Source organism: Apostichopus japonicus, chromosome 8, assembly GCF_037975245.1.
Source record: "Apostichopus japonicus isolate 1M-3 chromosome 8, ASM3797524v1, whole genome shotgun sequence".
Lineage (NCBI taxonomy): Eukaryota > Metazoa > Echinodermata > Holothuroidea > Aspidochirotida > Stichopodidae > Apostichopus > Apostichopus japonicus.
The window spans coordinates 8,865,945-8,893,838 of record NC_092568.1 but is presented as its reverse complement, the minus strand read 5'-3'; the positions used below and the strand labels follow the sequence as shown (position 1 = coordinate 8,893,838).

Here is a 27,894-nt window from a genome sequence, read left to right as displayed (position 1 = left end):
TCTTTGTGTTTTTTGCCCAAATGGCCGCCCATATCATATAAGTTATGAATCGGCCAATGTATAGCCGAAAAGATAAACAAAAATCAATCGCCAACCCGCTACAACTGTACGAGGAGATCGACCAATCAGAAGTCAATAAACTGGATAGGCTCCGCCTTCTACTCATCCGATTACTACAGCCATGCATGCTTGTTCTATTTACTTTACACAGAGCATACATAGTGCTATAGTGTTATGTAGGTTCTGAGCGTACGACATCGCATGTTAACCAGTCTTACGAGTGATAAGAATTTTAAGAAATTCCATCGCTTGCTGTACACAAGGAAAAGGTAATAAAGGTAGTTTTCTGTTACAAAACGTCGCAGTCATGTTAACATAAAAATGATTCGTTAGGCTTAACGTGACAGATTTAGGCATAACAACACAACTTTATTTGTAATCCTGAATGACAACGTATCGTAGGTCACTCGCATAACTGCTGCTACTGACGGTGACTAGGCATAGGATGTGTGAGCCTACATCTTTCTTAGGACTCACTAACTAATTAAGGCAGACACAACAGTTGAACGTATTGTTAGTAGTTATATAGAATTAGTAGCGTACCATTGTACTTGGTATCTTATTATAAACATATTATATCATATTTATTAGTAATGTAACCAGTTATAGGCCTAGTAAGTACTACTGGCCGGGGCCCAATGCTAACTAAGCAAAACTTAAAAGGCAACTACAAATTACACAAAACAAAAATAACCAAAAACTAGTGACATTTGAAAACATTTTGCAGGTGGCATAACTTGGCAGGAAAGTTATCCTATTTTCCCACATTTCAAATTGTCATCACTAACAATCCTCAGTTCTGACTCTGAAAAATGTAGGCTTAAGCCTAAGTAGATATTACCAATAATCTAGGTCATGTGAAAGTATTTAGATAGGTCATGCTAATTACAGTAATAATTTTGCCATTGAATATTAAGCAAAACAAAATAAGACCTTTTGCAACACAAGGTACCTTGCCAATAGGAACAGCTGATGTTGATGTGATCCTGTGGGATAGGGTATACAGTGAGATAGCAACCAAAGTCATATCAAATTTCAGTAGGAAATTATCATTTCTGCGGCCTCTCACGGATCTTATTATGTGCTAATATGTGGGAGAGGGAGGGGGGGGGGTTGATTTCTAGAACTTGGGCAAAGCTTAGGATCTTACTTGGTTTAGGAAAATTTGAAATTGTAGAAAATCAACTTTGATTATCAGGAAATGTTTTTGTACACAATGCTTATGCCATTGTGTTCTGTAGCTCTAAGTTTTAAAACCACAACACATTTTTTTTGTAGCATTCTTTGTCTCTTATTTTATTGTTACAGCGAGTTCTGTTACAACCACAAAATGTTTCGAAGTAAAATTGTTAAGTTCTCTGTTCTAGTAATGATCTATAGCTACAGTATTCTGGGAAAAGTTCAGCTTTAACATCTTGTTATGCATTCAATCTATATGGTAAATAAACAAATCTAATCTAATACTATATTGTGTAGTAAATTATCGCACAGTAATGTCAATGAACTTTTTTAACCACACTGGATTTGTGGCCTATTCGCAGGGTCAGTGAGTATGAAAAATTCAGACAATGGTATCTCTTTAGAACTGTTTATATTCTATAACATTTATCCGATGCATGTGCGAACAGGTGTGTTGACCTTTCCATTCGTAACCTGTGCAGTACATTAGGCTGTATGCTAGATTACATGTTAAATGCAATCACTACCGTATGCCTACTGTAGCATAATTGCAGATGACATTTACATAATTTCTGTCCCAGTTCCCTCTCCCCCCCCCCCCCCCCCGGCCCCTCGAAAAACGTTTCGGAGGCAGAACGAGCCTGGACTCTTAAGGTTCCGGTGAATGCGTTTATATTTGCCATATTTGGAAAAATTTACAAGGTGATACTTAGTAAATGACTTTTCCTGATAATGATGAATATAAAGGTATAATTAACTACCTGTTGTACTGTAACGGTCCTAACCGTCTTTACTATGATATAGCAGGTTAACTCTCTTCTCTTATTTCACTTTGAGATTTGTTTATATCTTTTCTCATCAATCTACTTTTCAGCTTAAGTGTGATCCTTTCAGTGTTGCCATGACAACTACAACAAATCCACTAGGATGGGTGGATTTTGTATTGATGTCTGTCATGTTATTTGCAGCAGCAACGATGGGCATATACCATAGTGTTGCCAGAGGTGGCCAGAAAACAACTAAACGGTAAGCGCTATAAAAATGCTATGCCGAGAATTGGTACAGTATTTGAATCTGCCTGGGTTAAGCGATTATAAATGTGCGTAGGGTTTCAATTACTTTATCTGGTTTATTAGGCATATCAATTACTGTATAGTAATCCAAGTTAAAAAGAATTTTCTCTTTGGACATCATTTTGAGTGTCTTTCATCTATTGTTTGTTAAGTTTCCTTTCCACATCTCCAAATTAATTTATCAAATGGTCGCCAGTAATGTCCTTAAATTGTAAAATGTGGTTGGTGTTATGTGACCTGTTAGTTTCAGTGCATAGCACTAAATGCATGCATTATGCATCTATAATACTCCTACTATACAAAGTAGGAAAATGTTATATGAGAAGAACATTGCTAAGACAGTATTACAGTAAGACCATTACCTAAAACAAAGGGACAGATGCAGCCTGATGCTTTGGATTTGTCTGTACTCTGGGAGTGGGTATTCTTTTAATACGTAATATACATGTACAGTGTTTCAACAGCGTCATTAAGGCCATGTCAATTAAAATGATCCCTAAAACTATGTACATAAGGAAATTTTGAATATCACTCTTCCCTTGTCAATATCTCCATTGTTTGTACAGCTTTACCAACAAAATGTCTTCTTTGAAATCACATGACACACAATTTTGCACCCATGGAGCTATTACCGAAATAGCTCCATGGTGCACCTTACAAATCCCTTTTAAAGTGCCCTTACTATATAGGACAGGTCAAAATTCACAATGTTTTGAATTTAACCTATCCCTTCTTGGAAAACTGTTGAAACCAGCAAGCCTTATTTAATTATTCATGCTGAGAATGGTTGGGGTACAGTTAGTACTTAAAATGTTTTTCTCAGAAACATTTCTCTTCTCATCAAACTCATATATGTACTGTCTCTGCCCAATTTGCTATGCTTGGCTTAGAACCATAACATCACAAAATGCAAGTATTGTATACATTTATACACAGTGAATTCAAAATTCCCTGTTGACTTTGCCAGAAGGTTCAGACCCTTAGTGGGTGGTGGTGACCCTAGTGGTGACCCTACCGGTCCCCACCTGAGAACAATGGGAAGTAATTTATGTGCTGGTTAAGAGTACTGTTCCATTTGAGCATGTACTGTATGTTTGAAGTTTATTTATCCTAGAGCTGAAACTGCAAATTCAGCTAAATGGTGAATTGTGTTCATAAGTACACTCCTCCCCCTTCCCCCACCCCACCCCCGCAGACAAGTTTTTTTTTTAGTGACTCTACTGTTAATCTCTTTTGCTTACCAAGAGTATTCTCTCACAGTCTTTAATTGGTTGGTAACACTGTGCAGTGATGGTCATAAGATAACAACCTTTTGAGGTTTTATGGTCATCACCCCCTCCCCCCCTATTAGAATCAGATTTAGATCAGCACCCTTTGATTATGAGTTATTTATGATAAATTAAAAAGTTGTAAAAAACCTCAATGCCAACAACCATACATTATCTGGGACCACATCAGATTGCTAAATTATGATGAACTGGCAGCAAAGTGGTCAAGAAATTCAGACATACTGTTGCACTCTCAAAGAACTGACCATGTTGACCTTTACCTTTGTACTAACCGTACTACCGTAACTACATTATTATTATTGAATTAATAAACAAGTTCAGCCAATTATTTACACGATATATTATTTAATGAACTAATTAATCAGTTTCCATTTGTCAGCAATTTGTTCACTATCACATCAGTACAGATAGAAGTAGATGTTCAGTTAAAATAATACAATATCTGAACAGTGAGAAAGTACTGGACATACAGTATGGTCGTGAGACGTATTTTGGGGTATAGACACCGTCATGTAAAGTTCAAGATTGTTTTTAGTTACTTTATTCCTTGCATTGGTTGGCAGCCTGCCAGAATCCGTAGATCTTTGTTGTTGATAGAATCTACTATGTGTAGTGTCCATATTAAACTGCTGCAGTCAATAACCAACTCAGTATAGTTGCATAATGGACACAAAGAATAACTTTAAAATCCACATTTGTATTGTAATGTTGCTCTTGAAGACAAGTTTGAGTGAGTCTTTTGAAAAGTAATGTGGTTAGAGTATATAAAAAGCAGCCATCTTGTTTAAAGAAAGACACAGATGAACAAGCAATTAGGCAGTGATCTAAAGCAAGGTTAGTTGTGAGCATAGTGAGGCCTTTGGCAAGCTTGTCAAATTTGGAGGGGCAGATTTTGTTTTGTTTGAGGGGCCATTTGCATGGATCCCCATAGGGGTCCATTACTGACACCATCATTTTGAAAATAAATGTTTGGGGCATAATTGAAATTGGGGTGGGCATCGTCCCAGAATGCCCCCTTCCCCTCTCCCGTGACTACATGCCCGAAAGCAATGTGTGTGTTCATCACTTTACCAACTCTCGTCTTTTTACCATCTAGATTTTTCCTGGCCGACCGTAATGTGTACGGACTAGCTATCGCTATGACGCTGTTAGCTTCGTTCATCTCTCCGGTCACGTTGCTAGGGACTCCTGCTGAGATCTACACGTATGGAGGGCAGTATATGGCATTCATCCTCATGCAATTTCTCCTCTTTCCTACCATTGCCCTGGTGTTTGTCCCTGTCTTTCATGGTCTTGACATAACTACAGCTTACGAGGTAAATAAATCAGTAAGGGAAATGAGGAGGGGGTAGTTCCAGAATTGGACTCTTGTCACCGGATAAATAGTTTGACATTATCCAAGTAAATCCAAGCCAACACATAAAGCATGCACACGTATGTATGTGTAGACATCCATCTTAAACTTCACTGGCTTGTAGTTTGTAACAAAACTGTGCAGTGACATGTTTTTTTGTTTTTGTTACCTTTCTTTGCAAGAAAACCACACAAAAATATGGTAATGGGGGGTTACAAGCAGCATGTACAGTTTACTACTTTACTTTGAAGGTCCTTCCAGAGTTCACCTACAGTGATATGGTAACATACTGTGACAATTTCAGTTAGCAATGTAGAAAAAACTTTTAGGAATTGAATACAAATTGCGATAGTAGGCCATTTTCAAAGTGTGATTAAATCAGGCCATTTTGAAGCAATGCAACTGAAATTTTCAGAATATGCTTATTTCATTGTGTTCCCAAGCATAACATAATTTTTAAGAAAAAGAGGTCAAACTACAACAAACTCCAAAATTTGGTGATTTGACATGGAATGACCCAACTGTTTGCACAAAAGAAGTATTGAGGTTCTGTAGCCTTTTTTGCAGTAAGTTGCTTTTTCTTCTCTTTACCACAAATAAGTTGATGTTCATATTAATCACCCTTAAAACCTTACTTCCTCTGATAATTTGACTCCTTTACAAATACCCTCATTTTTCTGTCATCTCGGTTTCATGGTCTGTTATTTCCAGCTCTAATGCGTCGCTTGATTGATTCAATGCACACGTGATGATTTAAGATCTACTTCCTTCCACACAGCTACAGTACCAGCAACTCCAAAGACAATAAGCTTGTATATTTAGCTGGTTTGGTCGTATGGTCTAGTCCAACGGAAATTTAGGCGCAAAAGCTTCCCTTTGTCAGCTCAAAATTCTGTCGTGGAAAATGCTCAGTCAATTGTAGTAGTAAGAACATTTAATAATAAACCGGAGGTATGAAATTTCCCACATTCTTTTGATAGAATTAAACCTTGCTTCGTCAGACATCAAAGGTCATTTAAGGTCACCTGAGATCAAGGTATGAAAGCGGCTTAAACAGGTCCACACGAGTATAAGAACCTTTGCTGATGTGCAAGGAATCACTATTAAGCCATTTGGAAATTTGAAGGAAATTTTTTTTTTTCTTTCTTGTAGTCTTAAGAGTGACTTAGACTTCATACCGGTAGGTTGGACATGAGCCAGCAGGTTAGCAACAGAGTGAGAAATTAAGTACGTGCCGACTGCGGAGGTTTTGAGTAATTGTGTCTTAATTTCGAGTTAAAATGACTTTTCGGCCGCTCTGTATGACTTTTAAGGTCTGTATAAAAGAGAAAACCATAGGATTTTAACTCAATTTATAATTTATCCACAGTACCTCCAACTTCGATATGGTCTCTCCCTAAGGATTGTGGGAGCATGCATATTCATACTCCAGACGTGTTTCTACATGGCCATCGTCACCTTCACTCCAGCATTGGCTATCGAGGCCGGTGAGTCCAATTTTGTACTTTGTTATCTTCGATCCAATTCCGTCATCTTCCCCTCATCTTAATCTCAATTTGGAATTAAAAACCGGTGTTTGCACAGGTTATCCATGTACCTGGTTACCCACCCGACGCTCTACTACCCGGTTCCTAATTTGTTACCCGAATCCTTTAAATTTGTTTATTGAATGTGTATATTCCTTTTCTTTTACTTTTTAAGAAGTTTACAAATGTTTTTTCGAAAGCTACAAATTTTTATAATGACAGGTTAATTGAAAGAAACGAATGCAAATTGAAATTAACGAACATGTATGAACATGGAAACATTGTCAGAGAAAAATACACTTGCTATATTATAGCTTTCAATTTGCAATTTATTGAAAAGCTATACCAGAAGGTAAATAGACAAATTTCTGGGTACCCGGATACCCGACGGGTAACAGCCTCGGGGACCCGGTTCCCAATTTTTGGTACCCATATAAACACTATTTAAAACACTTTTCAAGTTACTTGGCCTGCACAGTTTAATGGGAAATTGTCAAATGGTCACCATGTAGAGTTCTGCTAGTACAAAGCAATTTCTTGTGTATAATTTTTGATAGTCATTTTGATGTTAGGTTAGTTTGTGAGTCCATTTTAAAGCAACTGGCTGCATCTTGGCGGTCGTTTGCCACCGATTTTACAAAAAAAACTACCAACTAAGAGTCCAAGTTTAATAATACAAGTAAGACATCCTTCACTGTAGATTTCTTCATCAAGTGAATGTTAAATGGGTGTATTCTTGACAACAGATTCCCTCTCAAATCTGCAAAGTTTAGTCGCCCAGGTATTATTACCAATCATGCCGAATGTGAAAATCATATAAAAAGGTCAAGAATTCGGCTCTTTGTCTACTGGATCATACATATTGAAACATAACATGACTCCTGAAGCAAAGAAATTGCATAATTGCAGTATGTTCTGTTGGTGTAAAAGTGTACAAGGGTTAGTTTGTAGAAACTGGTTTCATATGTGAGACAAGGATCTAACACATTTGATTGGGGGGGGGGGGGTGGGGGTAGATAAAACACATTGATTTGCGGGAAAAACACATAAGTGACTCAGGTGTTGATTGATTTCTTTTATTTGAGAGATGTTTCTGTTTCTGTTTCCACAGTTACAACATTTGACTTGTGGAAGACCATCTTAATTACGGGGGTTGTCTGTACATTTTATACCACCTTGGTAAGTAAGCTGCAGGCTTCAAAATAAACATCGTTATAAGAGTAAGAAGGAGATTGCAAACAAATTTAGAGACCTTTGGTCTGTCTGCAGTGTCTGCACAGTGAATTTTTCACTCCTTGTATTGTTCCTTATTGCTAAGAACAACAAACGAATTTGGGTTAACTGCTACAGCAGCTCTGTAAAGATTGGATCACAGACACAGACAAGGAATGACATGCTGAAATTAGTCATACTCAGTTAAATCTGCACGGCTTGTGTTTCTTGCTCTGAATGTCAACTTAATATTTGTCTTAGTTTTGGTTAAGGTGACCAGAAGTCCCTGATTCCCAGCAACAGTCCTTGGATGTCATGTGACAGTCAGAAGACATAAAAGTGTCTCCTGAAATGAAGGTCTACTGTGCCAGAAATATCTCCAAGATTTGTAGATTTGCAGAATAATTTTAAATTTGACCTTCTTGACCTTCCATTGGTAGGAACAGCTTGAACCTAAGCATGGATTGTAACAAGAAAAGCAACAAAATCACTGAGCTTTCCTTAAAAAATTCCACAATTCCCTTTGAACATAGTACAGTACTGTAGTTCACCTTGATGCCAACATGAGGAGAGCAATATCAAGTCCCTGGATTTTCTGTTATCAATAATACAGTCACTTTAACATTTTTGTATACAGTAGTGTCAAGCCTCAGTGTCATCAGAAACTGCTGAAAATGCCTATTGCATATTAACTGAAAATTATTTCATAGCAAAATAACCTGGGAGATCTATTTTTTATTTTTGGCACAGATTTGGAGTGCCTATCTTCAATCAATATTGAAAAAAAAAAGACAACAACTGTTGTTGCCTGTTAAGCTGTAAATTTTACATCAGATGAAGTATCAAAGGTAATTTACTGAAAGTCTGAAAGTAAACTGCTGCAATACAAATACCAATTATAGTTGATTTTTCCTTTAGTAAATGACATGATGAACCGCGACTCTGTGCATGTTGTGAAAAACATTCAACAGGTGTTTTGGAATATTTCCAAAAATATTACAGTATAAATAATAACCGTGTTTATTGGTGAATTGTAGGGTCGAAGTTCCGTTAAAGCTTTTTGTTTTGAAATATGTTTGTTCCCCTAGGGAGGTATGAAGGCAGTGATATGGACGGACGTGTTGATGTTTTTTGTTATATTCATCACCTGCATCCTGGTCATCGTCATGGGAACGGCAGAAGCCGGTGGTATGAGCCACGTTTGGGAAATTAACAAGGAGGCAGGAAGGCTAAATTTTTTTGAGTAAGATATATTTTGCCTTTCTCATTTCCTGTTTCTTATACGATGAGTCATCGGCGACTATCATGTATTTGTTAGAAAAACTTCTCTTTTACAGGTACCCAAACAAACAGAACTTAACGAACAATACAACCTATTTAAAACAAATGAATTTGTGAGATAAAAGCATCACAGTGTGAAATTAAAATTAAACATATTTTCTCCTTTTTCCAATATTAATGACATACCAATCTTCAGTGTTCATATCCTGTTAAATTTGTGGCTTTTCTTAGAACAGATGCTTGAGGTAATCTCTCTTCATCAATTATCCCTGTTTCCCATCTTCACCTCCTGTTCAGTAAATATTACTTTTTATGCAGAATAGTTGGCTGGATTTGTTGTAAAACATTTTATTTTACCGTTTCATACTAAATCCTAGAAACTTACCAGAATGTTGCTCTCTTCAACTTGGCTGGTTGGATTTCATTTCCACTATTTTCAACTTTTCAATTTGAATTTCAAATTTATTCCTTACATTGTACAAGATAACTACAACCTAACATTACAGTAGGAAGGTTAACATATAAAGGACACTAGCAAACAGCAAGGCTCAACTAGTGACCAAGCTAATTACAAAACAATTGAAAACAATTGAAACTTACATGCATGTCATTGATAGTAATGTGAAAAAAACATGTCTGTGTGGAAAGATTTTTAAAGAGTTGATTTCTCATCAATGGAAAGTGATAAGAGGGGAGGGAGCTGATAACATTGTTCCATTACAATCTTACTCGTCTCGTTTCAGATTTCCATTTGACCCCACTGTCAGAATGACCTTTCTTGGAGTCGTGTTTGGAACTTGGTTGAATTCTTTACCTCTCTGGGCTGTCGGCCAAACTGCCGTCCAGAGGTTCCTAGCTGCCAAGTCACGTAGACATGCTCAATTGTAAGTAGAGGTTTGGTCAGTTTGTCCTGTTTGTACTTATCCAAAAATTGTCCGTGTTGAACTGGATAGCCATGTTAAGCCTTTTAACATAGTTTTGTCTTGATGGAGCTTAAAGGTGTTAATGTAGGTATGTAGGTTCTGCGAACATGATGTTGCTATTGCATTACTATCTGAATGATAGATCTGTCACGGACTTTTCTGTGTTGTGTCTTAAGCAATAAAATTCATTCTGGTTGTTTGGTAGACCATTACAAACTTTGCAATCTGTACAGGTTTCTTTTAAATATGTAGAGAAATGGCCATTTAAACATCTGAGGTTCATCAATTAAAGAGACGAAACTGCTAAGGCAAAATCATATAGAACATTATGACAGTTCCTCGGATACAAAACCAAAGTTTATCAAGGACAAATTTTGTGTAAACATGATCCCAGGGCTGCTCTAAAATTTATCTGAAGCTGAAAGAACATTATTTGTTTGTGTTATTCAAAGTTTTAAAACAATGTATTTAACATTAAAAGTCTGCACTTGACTGTCAACATCATAGCCTTGTTTAGCCGAGTGGATAAAGGCAGTGGCATTTAAAGCTTTTAGGCTTAGCAATCGTGAGGTTCGGGGTTCCATCCCTGGCGGGGTCATAGTAAGGCGGGTTTTTCATCCAAGAGCAATCTACGGTTTTCCCATCTGAAATGACTTTCTAAATTGAAAAGATTTTCAAATTTCAGATAAAATGTTGAATTGGAAGCCACTGGAAGTGTTAGTTTGTAATCCACAAGCCCTTGCGGGTTTTTCCCACATTAATGGTCGCTTAAGCGTCGTAAAAATAAATGCCTGATTATTATGATTGTTATTGTTAAAGCCGACATCTTAAAACCTTCATACATATAGACATGTTTGGGAGCACTCAAATTTGTTTGTCTTTTTTTCCTTTTTTTTTCATCCTTTTCATATGACGTTGCTATGTAAGTGATACTATCTCCGTTGAAGACTAGATACGGCAGGGTGGATCTTAACAAAGATCCCCATGGAAGTAATTCCAGTAATATGCAAGACACCTCATTCTTAGCAATATCGAAACCCTTCGGATTAGAACCTTTTGGTTCTTTTGAGCCTGCATCCTTTTCAACATTTTATCATTTTACTGAACATCACATTTGCTTTACAGTTCAGCGTGGTTGAACCTTCCATTTGTAACGACTCTGGTAGCCATCACCTGTATAGAGGGCCTGGTTCTGTATGCTTTCTACAATGGTGAGCCTTTTGCCCTTTGAAGTACCAAACTGTAATTAAATTCCCATTCGTCATCCTACTATCCATCGTTTTATGAGGTTTAAAGCTATGTTGATTCTTTTAATATCTTCAGTTTCAATCAAAAGTAAAGTTGACAGGCGAATTGTGTGGATGCCTTCTCATATAAATCTTTGGTAGCATAGCAAGTATATCACAAGGGAATCAGCGAAGACGCCATATCTTGATATGTATGTATGTATGTATGTATGTATGTATGTATGTATTTTAGATCCTGCTGCAAGCAGGAACTCGCGAAGAGGCCATCATTGGCTTATCAAAGCCGCAAGCTGACTTAAGTCAGTCTCTTAGATTCATATCTAACGTGCATGATTATGAATTGTCAATTGTCAACAACTCTGTAACTGGACGACATACATTAATCTTGGAGTGACGCGACCTTGGGACCTTTGAAAGGCACCGGCGTTAACCACTGAGCTAACACTCCTATGCTAGGTTTATTTTGTCAGTAATTTAATGACAATCCATATATGAATTTAGATAGCTTTTGTACATGCCAAGAATGGTCTTTCTTTTTTGGTAATGTGAGGCAAAGAAATATATACCTTCCAACCAATCACAATGGTAGATTTGGTCAGATGTTTAAAGAGACCAATTACACATCCTCTACTGTTAACTTGTCTTGGAAGTCTGTAAAGTAAATGTTTTTATTTGGCAATCTTCATAATGCATATTCATATGGTGAAAAGGCACCCAGATAGTCGATGCATGGTACGACATGTCTAATGAACCTCTTCAGCCTCGAAACAATTTATCGACTTATTTCTTTCCTTTTCCCAGAGCCATCTGATTTGAATCCAACTGAAATAGGTTACCTCACAGGGACAGGTAATTAACTTCCTTGAATTTGAATCAATTATTGTTGAGTGGTATTACTGTATTATATTTCCTGCTATCATATTTCAATGAATTATTACTACACTCTTAATGTTTTCAGTTACAGGAGGCATTACATTGTTTTTATGTAATGTATCGCAACAGCTGTGGAAATACATATCTTATGTAATCTACCATAACATGTATTAATGTATAGTAATAATCATATCAATCTCTATGTTACACTATAGTAATAATGTTTTTTAGTGTTTCTATTTATACATTTATTTCTGTACAATCTATATCTACAGGTTCACCTGCCAGCAATATCACTTATCCAACACCACAGGGAAATGGGCGGTCTCCTCCCGACCTTGACAAATCCGATCAGGTGATCATAGTTTGATTCTTAAATTCTTTCCTTTAGGGTTTACATAAACCAAAGGTTAAGGGAAGAGATAGTGGATCGGGGGGGGGGGGGGGTGGGGGCTGGGGTGGAAGCAAACTGTCCTGTTGTCTGGGTAGCCAGATGTATTTGTGAACCTTTCAATCCAATAATATCACATGCATGAATTTTTTTATTTTACCTGAACCTTCATGTAAACATCTGAATAAACTTTTATGGGCTAACTTCTTTATTGCAAACACACAAATATAGGACAATGGAATTGAAAACAATTGTCAAGGGTTGAGGAGTGGAGCATCTTATGCAAAATATTTCTTCAAGTTACCATGGCAATCCGGTCTTCAAGTAAATGTGTCTTTAAGTATAACAAGCCTGCAACATTTTTTTGTGTTATTGCAAAGCTTACAGATTTACAGAGTTTCCCTTGTTGGCTAAATTTCGTTTAGCACTTTGAAGTTTTCTTGGCACAAATGGTTCGGACAGTCCATTTCGTTGAATCTGGAAGACGTTTCCCATTTCATCCACATAATACAGTCCAGTTTATTAACGCAGCTGTTAAAATTTAATTTGGAATAATCAATAAAATTTTATTTATCAAATCCAAGTTCCTTTGTGAAGGAAATTCAAACAGAGAGAAATTCATCAGTCTGCCTAGCTTATATATTCATTGGTTCATTCGTTTATTTGTTCGTTTAGTTCGTTTTCCACACCACATTTTAGATATGTAATACAGAGTCTAAATCTAAAATGAATGCATATGCAAACATGGTTTTAAAGAAGTAAACCAAGAAACCCTATATGGCTCGTCAAAAACCTACTGCCTGAACAAAAAAACAATCACACAAACAGAATAAAAACGATAGATAGTAGTCGATTAAATTAGAAGCACTGTTTACAAGAACCTATCCCTGAGCTGACAACCCAGTTATGTCACAATTCTAATAATTTGCCTTTTTAACTTTTGTGTTCCATTGCTGCTACCAAATCATTGACTCCAATCTTAACTCAATTATTCTGTGGAATTTTCCTTTTTTCACAGATTCTGATGTTTTTTGTGAGTGAACAGTTTGGTCATATACCAGGCTACCAGGGTCTCTTCATTTCATGTTTATTTGCTGGAGCACTCAGGTAACTGGCTTTCATTTGCAACTTCATGTTTCTCTCTCTTTTACTTAACTGTTTATCATACATTGAATTGAATTTGAATTTATTGTCCACAATCGGAAATTCGGCTTACACAGGTCGTAAACGAAAAGAAAAAAAAGAAAAGCAATAGTATAAGTATCAATAGACTACGATACACATACAGTAATAGTATAAGTATCAATAGACTGCGATACACATACAGTAATAAAAACATATATACAGCAAGTCCTACAAATAAGAAACTTATCTTCTCACTTGTGAATTAAATATATGGATAGAATTAGGCACAAATGAGTATCTTTAGCGGGCCCTAAGTGTACGTGGTGGGCATAAACGCAGTCTAGAGCGGTTGTAATTGTAGTGCTCAAACAAAGGGTGTGTTGGGTCTTACATGATTTGTTTCAATTTATACATGTCATACTGCCCATTATATTGTATATGTGTGGGTGGGTGGGGGGGGGGTGGGAGAAGTTTAAACCTTGTTCTGTAGTATAAAGGATTCACTGAAACCATAGTGGCACGTACATTTAAGTTTGTTGTACATAATTTGTGTATTGTAATTAACAGGGGCCATTGAATCCCAAGTTACATACATGTAAGTGTGTTGTACAGCATTATGTATCTTAAAGGGCCACAGACAATTGAGTAACATTGTGCATTATAGAGGTTGTATAAGAAGCCTTCTCTTTAATCAAAATGACTGGCTGAAATGTAAGATGGATGCATGTTACTTGGGTACATGAAAGGAGGCTGTCCACCCCCAAAGGAATTAATCTAACCAGAATTGCATTTACGTTACTTGAATAGACAGATGTTTACATGTACTCATAAGGGTACACTGAAACCTGAACAACACTTACACACAAGAATGATGTACTCAAAAGGACTCACAGTTTGTATGATTATGTGCACATATGGTGTATGTATAAAAGTATGCATTGTACTCAAACGTGTTTCCAGATATATTTTTTTTTTAGTACAGTGCTTTGACTTGTGGGGTCTTTATTATAGTCTGACAGGCGTGTTGCCAAAAAAAAAGCCAAAAAAAAACAACAACAACAACAAAAACCAAAAAAAAAAAATCCTTGTGATTTGCAACAGTTTGACAAATGAAGTTATTAACAACTCTGATTGTATCACCATAGCAACCAGTCTTTCACACAATGTGGTACCAATCGGAATTGTTTTTTTATACTAGTATGGTTGTTTTATATTGATCTGTTAAACATGCAGCTCTGTTTTGATGTACAGAGATCTGAAATTTGCCTACATTTTGCATTATTGTGTTAATCAATGAAACACATATCTGACAGAGCCATTGGGTTTGATGTTTTCAATATTTCATAGCCATAAACGGTATATTGGAGAAGATTTTCTCATGAATATTTCAGCTACATATAAACTCTTAATTAGACTTAATTCTTAGTTTACCCAAGTGCAAATACCCACTGCTTTGCCTGTCAGTGATATCACTTTACGTAAGTAGTCGATAAAATCATAAAAACGGTCGTCGTTCAATCTCGTTTCTCTTCAGCACCGTGTCTTCTGGATTGAACGCCATCGTGGCTGTCATACTCGTCGACATTTACAAACCTTTCAAGAAATGGAACGCAGAGAGGACACACACGCAGTTAGTGGACAATGATGCACACAACACTCTCATAGCGAAAGTTCTTAGTAAGGAATTCAAAGCAAATCAAATGATATAGGTTGTTATTTTAATTCAAGTGTATTAAACCTAATGATTTAGACAGAAAGGTCTTGAGAATTATCAAACATCTTTTTAAGAGGCTAAATGACAAGTACATTAACAAATGGGACAAAAAAATGCACAGAATACAGACAGGTTAATGAGCATGGTGAACACAAAGAGATAGATGTAAGGGGATTAGTAGACATGGGATGGAGAGAAGAAAGAAAGAAACCAACAGGGGAAGGGGAGAGGTAGGAGATAAACAGTGGACGGACAAGGAAGGGGGTTTTCCCTCCTGTTACTGTTACTTGTCATTTAGCCTTTGAAGAAGATCCTGCTAGGATTGAAATGTCAGGCCAACTTACTTTCACACATTCTCTTACACAGGCTCTCTAGTGGATAAGCAGTTTGCTAACAGTTTTATTTTATTTTGATCTTCTTAAGAGATCATAATTGTATGAGACCTTTGTATGGTTGGCTTAGCAGGAGGAAGATTCATTTAAGATCACAGTTTTCAAAGAGCAGTAAAAATGACATTTGTGTACTAAAACCCACTGTGCAGAATTAGCTACTAACTCAACACTGTATGTGTTAGTCTTAACTTCCAGTCACTTTTTATTATCCGACGCTAAGAAACTGTATGTTTTGGGGTTTTTTTTGTCTTTACATTGGGTTGTAAATTGGTATCACTCTTACCAAGCCATGCAATATCAACACAACAATTTGGTTTATCTGTTCCTATTTAGTAAGTTTTGAAGCATTTACTCCCAAACAGAGAATAGTCTGTGCCACAAAAAATTTATTGCAAATCTTTTATTTTTCTTAAACACAAACCTTTGAAAGGGAATATCTAATTGATTCTTGGGAATGACTTCGATGGGCTAAAGAGCCAATCAAATATTGCCTGGTTTTAATGGAGCAGAACAGTATTAAAAGAAATTGGAAAAACTCATTCAAAATGTAGCGTTTGCATTGTTTTAATTTAATACAGTTGTGAATGTAGTTACTTTGCTTGACTAGTCACGTTTTCATTCCAAATGATAAAGAAATTTTAAGAAAGTTCCAACAAGCTCTCTGAGTGTATTGACACATACATACGTCGTACATTCATACAAAAATGTTCAGACGATAAAAGTTCTTGCATCGAACGAAAACGATGTCGTGGTTATCGTGATGAATGCTTCTGCTAAGTTGCTTTCGGTTTAACAGATCTTCTGTGACCTTTGACATTTCTCTTTCGACCTCTTTTCTTTCACAGCATTTGTATTCGGTGCTTTCACAATAGTCTTATCTTTTACCGCTAGCAGACTGGGGACGTTAGTCACTCTAGCTAATTCTATATTTGGAGCACTAGGAGGCCCTCTAGTAGCAACCTTCCTATTGGGCATGTTTTGGAAGAGAGCTAACACGTGGTGAGTCTATAATTTATATTCTTCCAAATTACCACTTTGACGAACAATGCTCGGACAAACCTGTTTTGCAACTTAGTAGATTGCATCGGTCCAACCGATACATCTCGGAAAGAATAGTATATCAAGCAAACATGTGCAGGCCTACCTAATAGCAAATGATGACCTTTGAACTATAACTCTGCTCAGAATCTGTAACAGATACAGAGTAAAACCAACGCTTCTTGGGAACATAACTTAAATGAACAACTTTTCTTTTCCATCAATTATATCTTTTGAATATTACTATAAAATAACAACATCCTCTATGGTATCATAATAATATAATACCATAATACATTGTTTGTTTGTTAAACTTGTTTACTACAGAATGTCTGTTAGTTTTAAGTTTGCTTTGTGGTTTATGGAACCCTGGACAACTTCTATAAATATATTTATATTTTAGATAAAACTGTTGCTAAATTTATCTCATCTCATTTATAAATCTCTTGTGACATATTCTCCACTTATCATTTAAATCAAAGTTTGTTTGTTAACTTTTGAAATATTCAATTTGGTAAGTTTAGATTTACTTTGTGGGATACCTGTAGATAAATCTGTTACTAATTTTTGTGGTCTTCTTTTATCAATAAATATCTTGTGGCATGTGCTAATAGCCACTCACCTTTAAACCTTTAACCAAAAACTTAAATCAGGCAACAGATAGTTGGACTAGATGAATGAATTTTTTATTAATCCGTGGCTAGATTTGTGATGACGATGTCGATGTATTTTCTCGATCTTTGTTCCTTTCTAGGGGAGTGCTGATAGGAACCTTGTGCAGTTTTGCCCTCGGTGCTTGGATAAGTGCCGGGTCACTTATTAACAGAGATGCTTTAGCCATCTACCAGGTGAGGACCGCTGAAGTTCTTCAAATGTAACCAGGGAGCATAGAAGTATATTTCGTCCGTTTATCACTATATGGCTTTACTCCCATGCTTATTCATTTAGGGAAATATTTCAACTACATCTTTTTAAAAATAATACGACAGAAAGTTGTTATGAAAAATGCTCAGTGGTCTGGCAGCCTGCTCAATAGATTGTTCTGTTTGATTGTTAGATGAAAATTTAGCTTGAAAAAATACACTTCTTTGACGATCTGTGATAAAAGCTGAAAGAACCTTTTAGCTCTTCTTAAAATGTATTATTGCAATATTTGGTTGTATATATAGTATTTGTTAAATATACATTTTGCATGGATCTTTTCAAAAGTCTGGTTGTTCCTAACTTAACCGTTAGAAAAAGAAGATACTTTGAATTTTTTATTTTTTTTTGCTCGATTTATACGCGAAGAAGAGAAAACTCACCACATCATCGTCTCAGAAATGCAGACTACTTTTACAAAGAACAATAAAAATTTACTATCTTGATGTCTTCTGGTCATTCGCACTTGAAGTAATGTTATGTTAGTTGGGTGTAAAGATATTATAACAACAGCAAAAATTGCTGTTTGAGTAAGTAGATAGTCGCCAGCAATTCTGTGGTGACTTAGATATATATATATTTTCTGCATCCAGTAAAACTGACTGGCGAGTCTTTAGATGATATGTAACCTGAAACCCGTTGGCACTCAGAATTTTGATTTAAATTCTGGAAAATTACCCACATTTATTCAGCCAAATTTTCCTACAACTAACGCTTTAGTGTTATCACATTTAAGAACGGGACGTTCATCACCCGATCGGAAGGCCTAGATGTCTACTGGATTAAAGTATAAGGTGTTATGGTGTGGGATTCATCACCATAGAAAAAGCCTAATCATCTTGTTGGATGAAAATGTAAATGTTCATTTCGGTGTCTGTTTGTTGTTCTGTTCCTCAGCTGTCCTTTAACTGGTACGCGACACTGACTATCTCCACCACTGTGTTACTCGCCGTCCCACTCAGTGAGTTATTCAGATACCTAATACCAGCAGAGCAATCCAAGAAAGTGGACCCAAAGCTCTTGGCTACATTCATCAGGTATGGTTTCTAGTGGAGGAGGGGATGTATGATTGTTGTATTTACATGGTTAGCAACAGTGTGAATGGCGATATCCTTTCAAACATTTAGATTCAGGATATTTCAACTTTGAAACAGAAAGATTTCATCTTGCTTATACACCCTCTGTAGAAATCATTTTTATTATGATCATTGCTAATTTCTCTCCTTTAAAAAAAAACTTGTTACGGGTTGCAACATAGGGCCAAGCATGAACATAACAAAAAGAGGGCGGTGGTGGGGGGAGGGGGTTGTAGAAAAAGAATTAGGCTCAGGAAGGAATTCTGACAAAATTAATCAGTAATGTTGTCATCAGTTCACTCATTTCATCTCTTTTTCCCCCGATTAAAATGACATTTTGGTCATTTGATTAAACATAATGTCAGTAACATTCTAAATTTCAATATCAAGTTTAGGGGGCATTATTATTTAGTTTCCTAAAATCTAAAAGCTGTGATCTAATTCTTTACCGAGTTATCAGCCAAGTGACGCATTCTTGATTTCTGTTTTTTTGTCTCAGACCAAAGCAGGTGGACCACAAAGTTCTCGATTCCAATGGTGTCGTCTCCAAGAAGAAGCTGACAGAGAATATTGAAGCTACAGAACATGAGCTTGAAAAGATGTAGTTCCAGAAGAACATGAGGAGCAAATTTTGTTTCTTTCCCCTCTGTTTAGATCTTGCCAAAGAATTTCACTAATAAGTGACAGTGATGGTGCGTCTGAAATTGATAATCGTGGATGGGGGCATTAGGTAGGTCGAATGTTGGTTTGACCTACTTCATTTCAAAACTCATTAGCTATTGTGTCTCCACACACAAGCCCCCCCCCCCCACATACACACTTCCCATCTACTATCTGAAAGATTAAAATTGTCATAAAATGACTACTTTTATGAAATAGAAACAGATGGAGTAAGTCATTGTTGTGTTACTGGTTAGGAAGACTAATTAAAAGAGGGGTGGGTTAGGAAGTAAGGGGTAGGGGGAGGGTGGGAATTGTTTGGTCAATTAAAGATCCCACTCTTTTGTTTACTTCATCAAATCAGAAGGTTTTTGGATGTAAGAAGAGTATCCTGGTATTACCATGGTCAATTATCTTTCATACTGGTGCTATTTGTCCACAACCGTGCGTTTATTCGTCTATGACCTTATAAAAGCCGGGCTTCCTTCTCCATAGTTTGTCTTTCAAAATTCTTTATCATAGAGCACAAGAAAGAGAAACATCAGAGGTTGATTTTAAATGTCTCTCTGAGACAGATACGAGTAAAGAGATTTATTCCTTCACTTATCAATGATCGACAATACTGTTTACAGTGCGCTAGCATCGATTAGAAATACGTTATTTGAGATGCTCGTTATCACTTGAGTATAATAAATAAAACAAGGAGGCTTAATGGTTATCCACAACCATCTGTAATCATGGATGGTGTATTGCAGCACCAAATGACAAGTTGGGTAATCACTTTTACAAGTTATGCAGAAACTGTATATCAGAAAGAAAATATTTTTCTTTTCAATTTCATGATACCATCATCTATCGAGCATGAAGAAACGGGGTGAAATAAAATATATTTAGTTAGTGGTTTTCTGACAAATATTTTGTACTGAATTTTGTATAAAAGATGACCCTATATTCTGTTCAAGCAAACTTTTAGTGGAATATAAAATGTTGATTAAAACCAAATACTCTTTGCAATTAACAATTAGAACTTCATGTATCAACAAAATATTAAGCTCTACAGAATAACATAGAAGGTGGAGATGTTGCCATGGGTAGAAATAGTGGTGACAATTATACACCTGCTTTGAAAATTTCTGAACACTTATTGAAAAGACAAAGAAATTATAAACTGCAAGGAGATTCCTTGCACTATTGATAAAGGAAATGAAGGGTTTTTTTTATGTCATGAAATAGATCGATCTTTCATTTTAACATAATTTGTTGTGCCGAAGAGATGAATGCAAATAAAATAGGAAAACCATTTTTTTTTTAAATATTGAAAAGACAATCCTTGATGTAAACTGGTATCAATCCTTGATCACCACATGGGTAGGGTTTCATATAAGCTCCTGATGACCCTTGAGAAAAAAAAAACTATAACTATTTTATCAATGAAATGGTCTCCAAATCAGGTACTTCTATGTTACCATGAATTATGAGAGATTTAATCAAGCCACATAAGTGGTTGTTTTTCTGCCAGATTCATGGTTACATTCACATATAGATTTTCACTTGGCTAATATGCAGTAGAATCCAAGAAGACAAAATATGTTTAAATCGCAGAAGGGCAGTATTTGTTTAGAGCTCATTATCGATAAGTTCGTTGACCTTTCTTTTCTTTTTTGGCAGTCGAAAACTTTTCTTTGGCTATTTTTGGTCATAATGGTCAAAATGTTACGACTCTCATATCTTATTTCTTAATGTTAGGTTTGCTGTGATTTGAGGCTGCACTGTTGTTACATACCCCTACCAAATGTCTATGCATTTCACGAAACCCTCCCGTTGAAACTTTCCGCTCCTCTCCGTGAAATCCGTTCATTTCATCCTGTTGCCTTTACTCGTCACAAGCAGTCTTTGTCTTGTAGAAATTATTGGTCTGTGTCATATAGTTAATTATTGTATTGTTCTAAGCAGAGAGGGGGTTTACAACAAGTTTTGTTAAAAGGTGCAACAGAGATGATTCGGTGATCAATGTCTTTAACAAACGATCTAGAAAAAAGCAATCAAAGAAGATTTCGAAAAATGGCCTTGACTGGAATATTTTGGATAAAGATTCGGTTGAATTTCATAGCATTTTCCAGTTTTTGTTAATAGTAGGGTTGATAGAGGTGTCAATAGTCTGAAGATTGCTTTCAAAATGTAGAGATATGTCACTTTATTTCCATGCTTAATTATTATGAATGATTTACTTCAGTCTTAATAATTGGAGTGATATTCTGCAAAGTTGTCATATTCTATTAACTATCTCAGGGATAATGAATTATTCATGTATAATATTTGCTGATTCCTTATTGGCTGGCTATAGTGGCTATCTGGAGTATATTGTGGTCGATTGGCTACAGCAGTAGACTTGCCATCTTAAGCATCGCAGGTTCCAGTCCTGATCGGATGATAACGTTGCCCCCTTCGGCAATAATATAATAATCGCCTATGCCCCACCTCACATGGGTGTATACAGAACGGGGACCTACAAGGTAACATATAAAATAAACTTTCATGCATGTGCCAACTTTTGGCAGTACCCTATTGGAGGTGACGCACTCCTTAGAACCCCTCCCCGGGAGTGACTGTTTGAATTGTGCACACTTGATAATATGTGTGTGATTAATCACTGTACCAAAGACTTAATTGTTGTAAGGTCGTACAAGAAGGCCTGGCCTTGATACACGACTAGACCTACAAATGAATATATATCAATTTTAGTAGGTTCCATTTTGAACCACGGTTGTTTATTGTATGTTACATTGTTTTCCCATCAAGAGTGGTTCAGACATAAGCCAGCATTGAGCTGAAGATAGGATGGCATATAAGATGTGAAGAAAGTGTTTTTGATGTCTTGTCCTCAGTTGTACAGTTCAATATTTGGTTTTTCTTCTTTGTCTTTTTTTTTCAAAGTTTTTGCTGGTGCCGTCAAATTGATAAACATTACTTGCATCTTTAATTTATATTAATTTTATTATTATTAGTCATTTTTCACAGAGCTGTTTATCCTTTTTGTTACGAGACAACCGGCAGTTAACTGAAACCTAACATCTTGATAGCTAAATTTGTGTTTCGTATAAATGCATAAATGTTTCAGAAGTCGATGTTTTCTCGTGTTTTCACCTATAACTGACATATATATATATATATATATATATATATATATATTTATCTTGGCTTATTTAATTCTGGATCAACACCAAGTAAAGTTTTGTTTCATTAAGAATTGTATAATGATGTTATAAGAAAACTTTAAGAACAATAGTAAACTCCATATATCTTTATTTCGACAACTCCTAAACACATCGGACATTGGATGGATTTGTCATGTGGTTTAATACTCTGTCAAAAAATTTAAAAATATTTTATGCCTCATATATGTGAATTTGTAGTGGAAACGATGTCTGAAGGAGAATGGGGTTGGAGAGGGTACAGGAGACATATATAAACAGGGTAACCATTCTATCATGAGCATTTAATAATATGAAAACCAAAGGTAGAATTTATCACTAGCAGTATTGGAAATCAGGGTCCAATGTAATCATATGATAATTTTCAAGTTTTCAAAGAATGAGAACGAAAAGAAAGTTGTTGTACCAACTAAGGAATTTAAAGATATCATAAATGAGAATATATAATAATATTTATATATTTCTTTAATAATTACAGGGTTTTCTGTCTTCTTACCTCTGTTGGTTTACAATCATGTTTTATTAATAAATCCATTGTAAAGCTTTGATGATATGTGAAGTGTCCTGTTAGATTCTAGTCCTAAAAGAATGTTTAGAATTTTGAATATTTTTTTCCCCAACATAAATGTCCATTTTTTCGGTATTCAAACAAGTTATTTGGAACTAGAAATTAAACATCTTACATCTCTCTAAATCATTTCTCTTTAATGAAGAGATAATTTAGTTTTGCCATAGCAATAATAGAGTAGTAGTTTGCTCTTCAGTGTGATAGGTACTTCCCTGTGATATGCGTTTACTTTTATGTAACATATACTAGGTAGTTCCCTGTGATATGCAATGTTTATGTTACTTCATATATAACATATACTTAGGTTATTCCCTGTGATATACCATTGAACTTAGATATAACATACACTAGGTTATTCCCTGTGATATGCAATGTTTATGTACTTCACATATAACATATACTAGGTTATTCCCTGTGATATGCTGTTGAATTTAGATATAACATACACTAGGTCATTCTCTGTGATATGCAATGTTTATGTACTTCACATATAACATATACTAGGTTATTCCCTGTGATATGCTGTTGAATTTAGATATAACATACACTAGGTCATTCTCTGTGATATGCAATGTTTATGTACTTCATATATAACATATACTAGGTTATTCCCTGTGATATGCATTTACTTTGTATACTAGGTTATTCCCTGTGATATGCAATGTTTACTTAATGTAACATATACTAGGTCATTCCCTGTAAAATGCACTGTTTATGTACTTCATATATAACATATACTAGGTTAGTCCATCTGATGTGCTTGGGATGTGTCACATACTTGATGATACACTGCCAGAGAATTTTGAGTTAACAATGAAGATTTATTCAAAAAATAAATTTCTCTGTCAGGTTTGTAAACAACATTTCTGTTGATGTGAAGTTTGACTGTATTCATCATTTTACTTAGGCGGAGTGTATAGCCTAGTGGTTAACGCCGGCGTCTCCCAGTCATGAGATCCCCGGTTCGATTCCCCGCCGACAGCAATGTGTGTCGTCTGGCAAGGGTGTTGTTCAATAACAACTTCCTGACATGGACGTTAAATGGATGTGTGCCGAGAGATTGGCTTCGGTCAGCTTGCGAGTCTACAAGCCTCCATGGCTTCTTTCGCGAGTTCCTGCTTGCGGGAAGATCACATATACATACATACATACATACATACATACATACATACATACATACATACATACTTTATGTGAAAGTTAGGTGGCCAGCTGACATTATAATCCTAGTAAGTATTCATCTTTAGTTTCTTGCAGTCTGCTTAAATGCAAGGGCAAACGTCTCTCTATTTGCCTACATGGGTAATTCTCAAGTTTGGTAAATCTTTTTTGTTTTTCTTTTGATTTCTTAAGTTTTGGAAGTTTAAGTAAGATGTTAGTTTTTGCCAGTGAGTTGTGATATTGTTGGCATTATTGCTCATTAAGATACCCTTTAAAATCCAGTCTCTACCTATAGGTCAAATAATTTTTAGGTTAATAAGGTAATATGTTATATAATGATAATTTTTAATGGAGTAGAGAAACATCAGAGAGGTAACCTCATTTTCAGAAAAGTATTAATTGTTTATTTTATACAATACTTTGTATTGTGTGTGTCATACATTTGCAATAAAACCATTCCTGATCATTAAACCACTTCATGTTTTATCACTAATTTTTTGAGCATGTGTTTTTCTGTTTGGAATATCAGGATCATGTGAAAGATTCATATTTTGTGCTTCTGCAGGCTACGCTATGGTATTTTTGTGCTATGTCTGCCCAAACTCATCCATTACACCAATTTAACACTTCTTGAGACATATTCATACAAAGATAGACAGGTATTTTACCTTATAATATATTTTCTACTCTCTACAGAATGTTTTACAATTTTATTCAACCGTTATACATTTCCCTCTATAAAACAAGATACTATAACACATGACAGTGTTGTATATTACTTGAATCTAGTACTCGGTATTCCTGATTGTACTTGGTATTCCTGATTGTACTCGGTATTCATGATTGTACTCGGTATTCATGATTGTACTCGGTATTCATGATTGTACTCGGTATTCCTGATTGTACTTGGTATTACTGATTGTACTCAGTATTACTGATTGTACTCGGTATTACTGATTGTACTCGGTATTACTGATTGTACTCGATATTCATGATTGTACTCGGTATTCATGATTGTACTACTCGGTATTCCTGATTGTACTACTGTAGGTATTCCTGATTGTACTCTGTACTCCTGATTGTACACGGTACTCCTGATTGTACTCAGTATTTCTGGATGTACTCGGTATTCCTGGTTGTACTCGGTATTACTGATTGTACTCGGTATTCCTAATTGTACTCGGTACTCCTGATTGTACTAGATATTCCTAATTGTACTTGGTATTACTGATTGTACTCGTCGTCATGCAGTACCCAGACTGGGTTGCTAAAGTACTCATACTTACTTGTAGCCGTATAATTTTTCGACCCTTTGGGAATATGTATTACTCTATAATAAAACTATACTCATATGTGTCTGCCCCAGCAGTGATATACATGTAGGCTACTGTATGATCCTGTACATACAGGCTGTGTGAAGATAAGAATGCACCGGTGATGTATGTTTACTAACATACCGAACAATTAGTAGTATGATTGCAGTATATTACTATTAGTCTGACACTCCTGTTAACACATCAGGAAGTAGTAAGGTACTGCCATTTTGCCATTGTGCCAAACTTATAGACAGTTAGACTATTGTTAAGAAAATGTAGATATACTGAAAACTACTACAAATGAAAAAGAAATTTAGGAACAATGCAACATGCAAAAGCAAGATATTATCTAAAATCAAATATACAGTACTATATATATTACATTTTTCATAATTCTTAGATCCGTACATATCATATTTTAAATATGTTTAGGTGTATGCATGAAGATATAACAAGTACCAAAATGACTTTGATATTAAAAGGATTTGGTGCAGTCCCACAGTTATTATGCATAATTAATCTTTTGATAACAATAGAGTAGTACTTAAAAGTAAGCAATTATTACAATACACAACTGAGTAACTAATGCTGTAGTTATAACCAAGGATAATATCAACCAAAAATAATAATAATAGGTGAATACATATGTTAAAATACATGGTTTTGCTGTATATGTACCCGTATAGACAAATGTTTTAAACTTGAAAATACCTCCCATAACCTTAATAAATAAAACTATTTGGTCAAGTAGCCATGCCATTCAATAATTCCACAACTAAATATGGGAAATTGCATCTCGTGTTTCGGTGAACAAGACTTGGCTTATATACATTATTGTCTCGTGAAACATTTCATCCCTGGCAGAATGCATTATTTACATTTCTGCAAATCTAGCTTATTTCTGTCAAAGAAATTTCTAGTTGAGAACTCACCTTTATTTATTGCACTGAGTCCATAAATTATTTACAAGTCAATCTCTTTTTCTTTCTTTCCTTTTTTTAAACTGATGCAAAAGAAAAAGTCCAAAATTGGAGAAAAAATGTTCTAACTTTTGTGCTTAATGTTTGTACAAATCTGTAATAGATTTAGAAATAATTTAAATTTTGCTTACTTTTCCAGTGAAAGAAACATTTGCCATGATAGTTGGAACTGACTTAGCACCACATCCCCCCCCCCCTCACCCCCTAACCTCCCATTGTCAAATTAACAGCTTTCAATTCTTCAATTAATACATACTTTCAAAACAGTAACCTCTCCATTTTCTTTTTCTGTTTTTCAAATAGTCTAGTTTATATACAACTTTCTTTGTGGAATGAGCCACAAACTACTAGTGGTTGCATTGCACGATGAACCTGCGTGAATTTCCTCATTTCTGACTTTTCTCAAGTTTTGTCTCAATCTGTTTAATGTATTTTATTAGTTACATACAAATAGTCTAGCTCAAGTTCTGTTCATCACATATTAACCAAAAACATTTTCTACATTTATTACTCCATTTAGATATAGATACAATCCACTCTAGTCTGAAACTAAACAACACCAAAAATCATTTTTGCAGGTTCTCAATTTTCTTATAGATAGAACTTTATTGTCCATTTCAGAAAACAAAAACAGAAAATGATTTCCTGTCGACAGTAAACATAAAACAGTAGTGAATACAAACAGAACCATACAATAAACAAGCTATTAGTGAACAACTACAAGAATAAAACTAAATAAGCAGAACCAGAACAGTAACAGAAGCAGCACAGAGAGCTGCAAGTGACAGATCACACACTGTGGCCAGATCGCTTTGCACGCGAGTTAAACAAGTGTATTGCCTCAGGTAAGAAATAATTATAATATTATTTACAAAATAAATTTACAAAGTACTCTTAAGAACTAAAAGTATTAAGGGCATACATGTTCTTATGCTTATGTAATATGTTTTGTATATTTCAATTTCACCAGACTTTTACCCTCTCAGCAGCTGTAGTATAGCAATCACCATGGTTACGGTCTGAGGAAGAAAGGGCTACTTGTCTCTTCTTCAGGTAACTGAAAGGAGAAAAAGGGGTAAAACTTGTGAGAGAAAAGTTATAAGAAGGCATGTGCACATGAGCAAGATAGCAATGGATTGTGGGATGGCACTGGGCTCTAATAATGCAGGCACTTGCTTAAGACTTCGGGAGAAAATATGACATAATATTGAGCCCCGACCGAAATCATAAAAATATGTTTATCAAAATGAAATAAAAAGAAGTTAGTAGGGGGAGGGGGGGGGGGGAAGTGGAAGTTCACAGGTCTTTGCCAGGTGCCTATGG

General features: G+C 35.6%; 2 protein-coding genes across 4 annotated transcripts in view; one reads left to right on the top strand and one right to left on the bottom strand.

The window, feature by feature from the left end:
- The first annotated feature begins 191 nt into the window (after positions 1–191).
- On the top strand, positions 192–22,527 carry LOC139970666 (sodium-dependent multivitamin transporter-like). Its single transcript, XM_071976544.1, has 16 exons — positions 192–329; positions 2,114–2,265; positions 4,698–4,917; positions 6,325–6,442; positions 7,593–7,660; positions 8,782–8,936; positions 9,718–9,858; positions 11,023–11,108; positions 11,946–11,993; positions 12,293–12,372; positions 13,427–13,515; positions 15,068–15,210; positions 16,485–16,638; positions 17,432–17,525; positions 18,496–18,635; positions 19,174–22,527. The coding sequence occupies exons 2-16, from the start codon at positions 2,141–2,143 to the stop codon at positions 19,277–19,279; spliced, it is 1,767 nt and encodes a 588-aa protein (XP_071832645.1). The 5' UTR covers positions 192–329; positions 2,114–2,140; the 3' UTR covers positions 19,280–22,527.
- Positions 22,528–25,629: 3,102 nt separating this feature from the next.
- The window catches only part of LOC139970665 (xanthine dehydrogenase/oxidase-like), a 37,578-nt gene continuing 35,313 nt past the window's right edge, over positions 25,630–27,894 (bottom strand). For all 3 annotated transcript variants that reach the window (XM_071976541.1, XM_071976542.1, XM_071976543.1), the window contains exon 32: positions 25,630–27,628. In XM_071976541.1, the coding sequence (XP_071832642.1) occupies positions 27,584–27,628 (45 nt within the window). In that variant the 3' untranslated portion in view covers positions 25,630–27,583. The remainder of the gene's footprint in view (positions 27,629–27,894) is intronic.

Excerpts from the sequence above, each read along its gene's own strand:
- LOC139970666 (XM_071976544.1), top strand. The coding sequence starts at position 2,141 with ATGACAACTACAACAAATCCACTAGGATGGGTGGATTTTGTATTGATG. Across the intron at positions 11,109-11,945 it reads TCTGTATGCTTTCTACAATG|AGCCATCTGATTTGAATCCA; the intron begins GTGAGCCTTTTG and ends TCCTTTTCCCAG. Across the intron at positions 16,639-17,431 it reads TGGAAGAGAGCTAACACGTG|GGGAGTGCTGATAGGAACCT; the intron begins GTGAGTCTATAA and ends GTTCCTTTCTAG.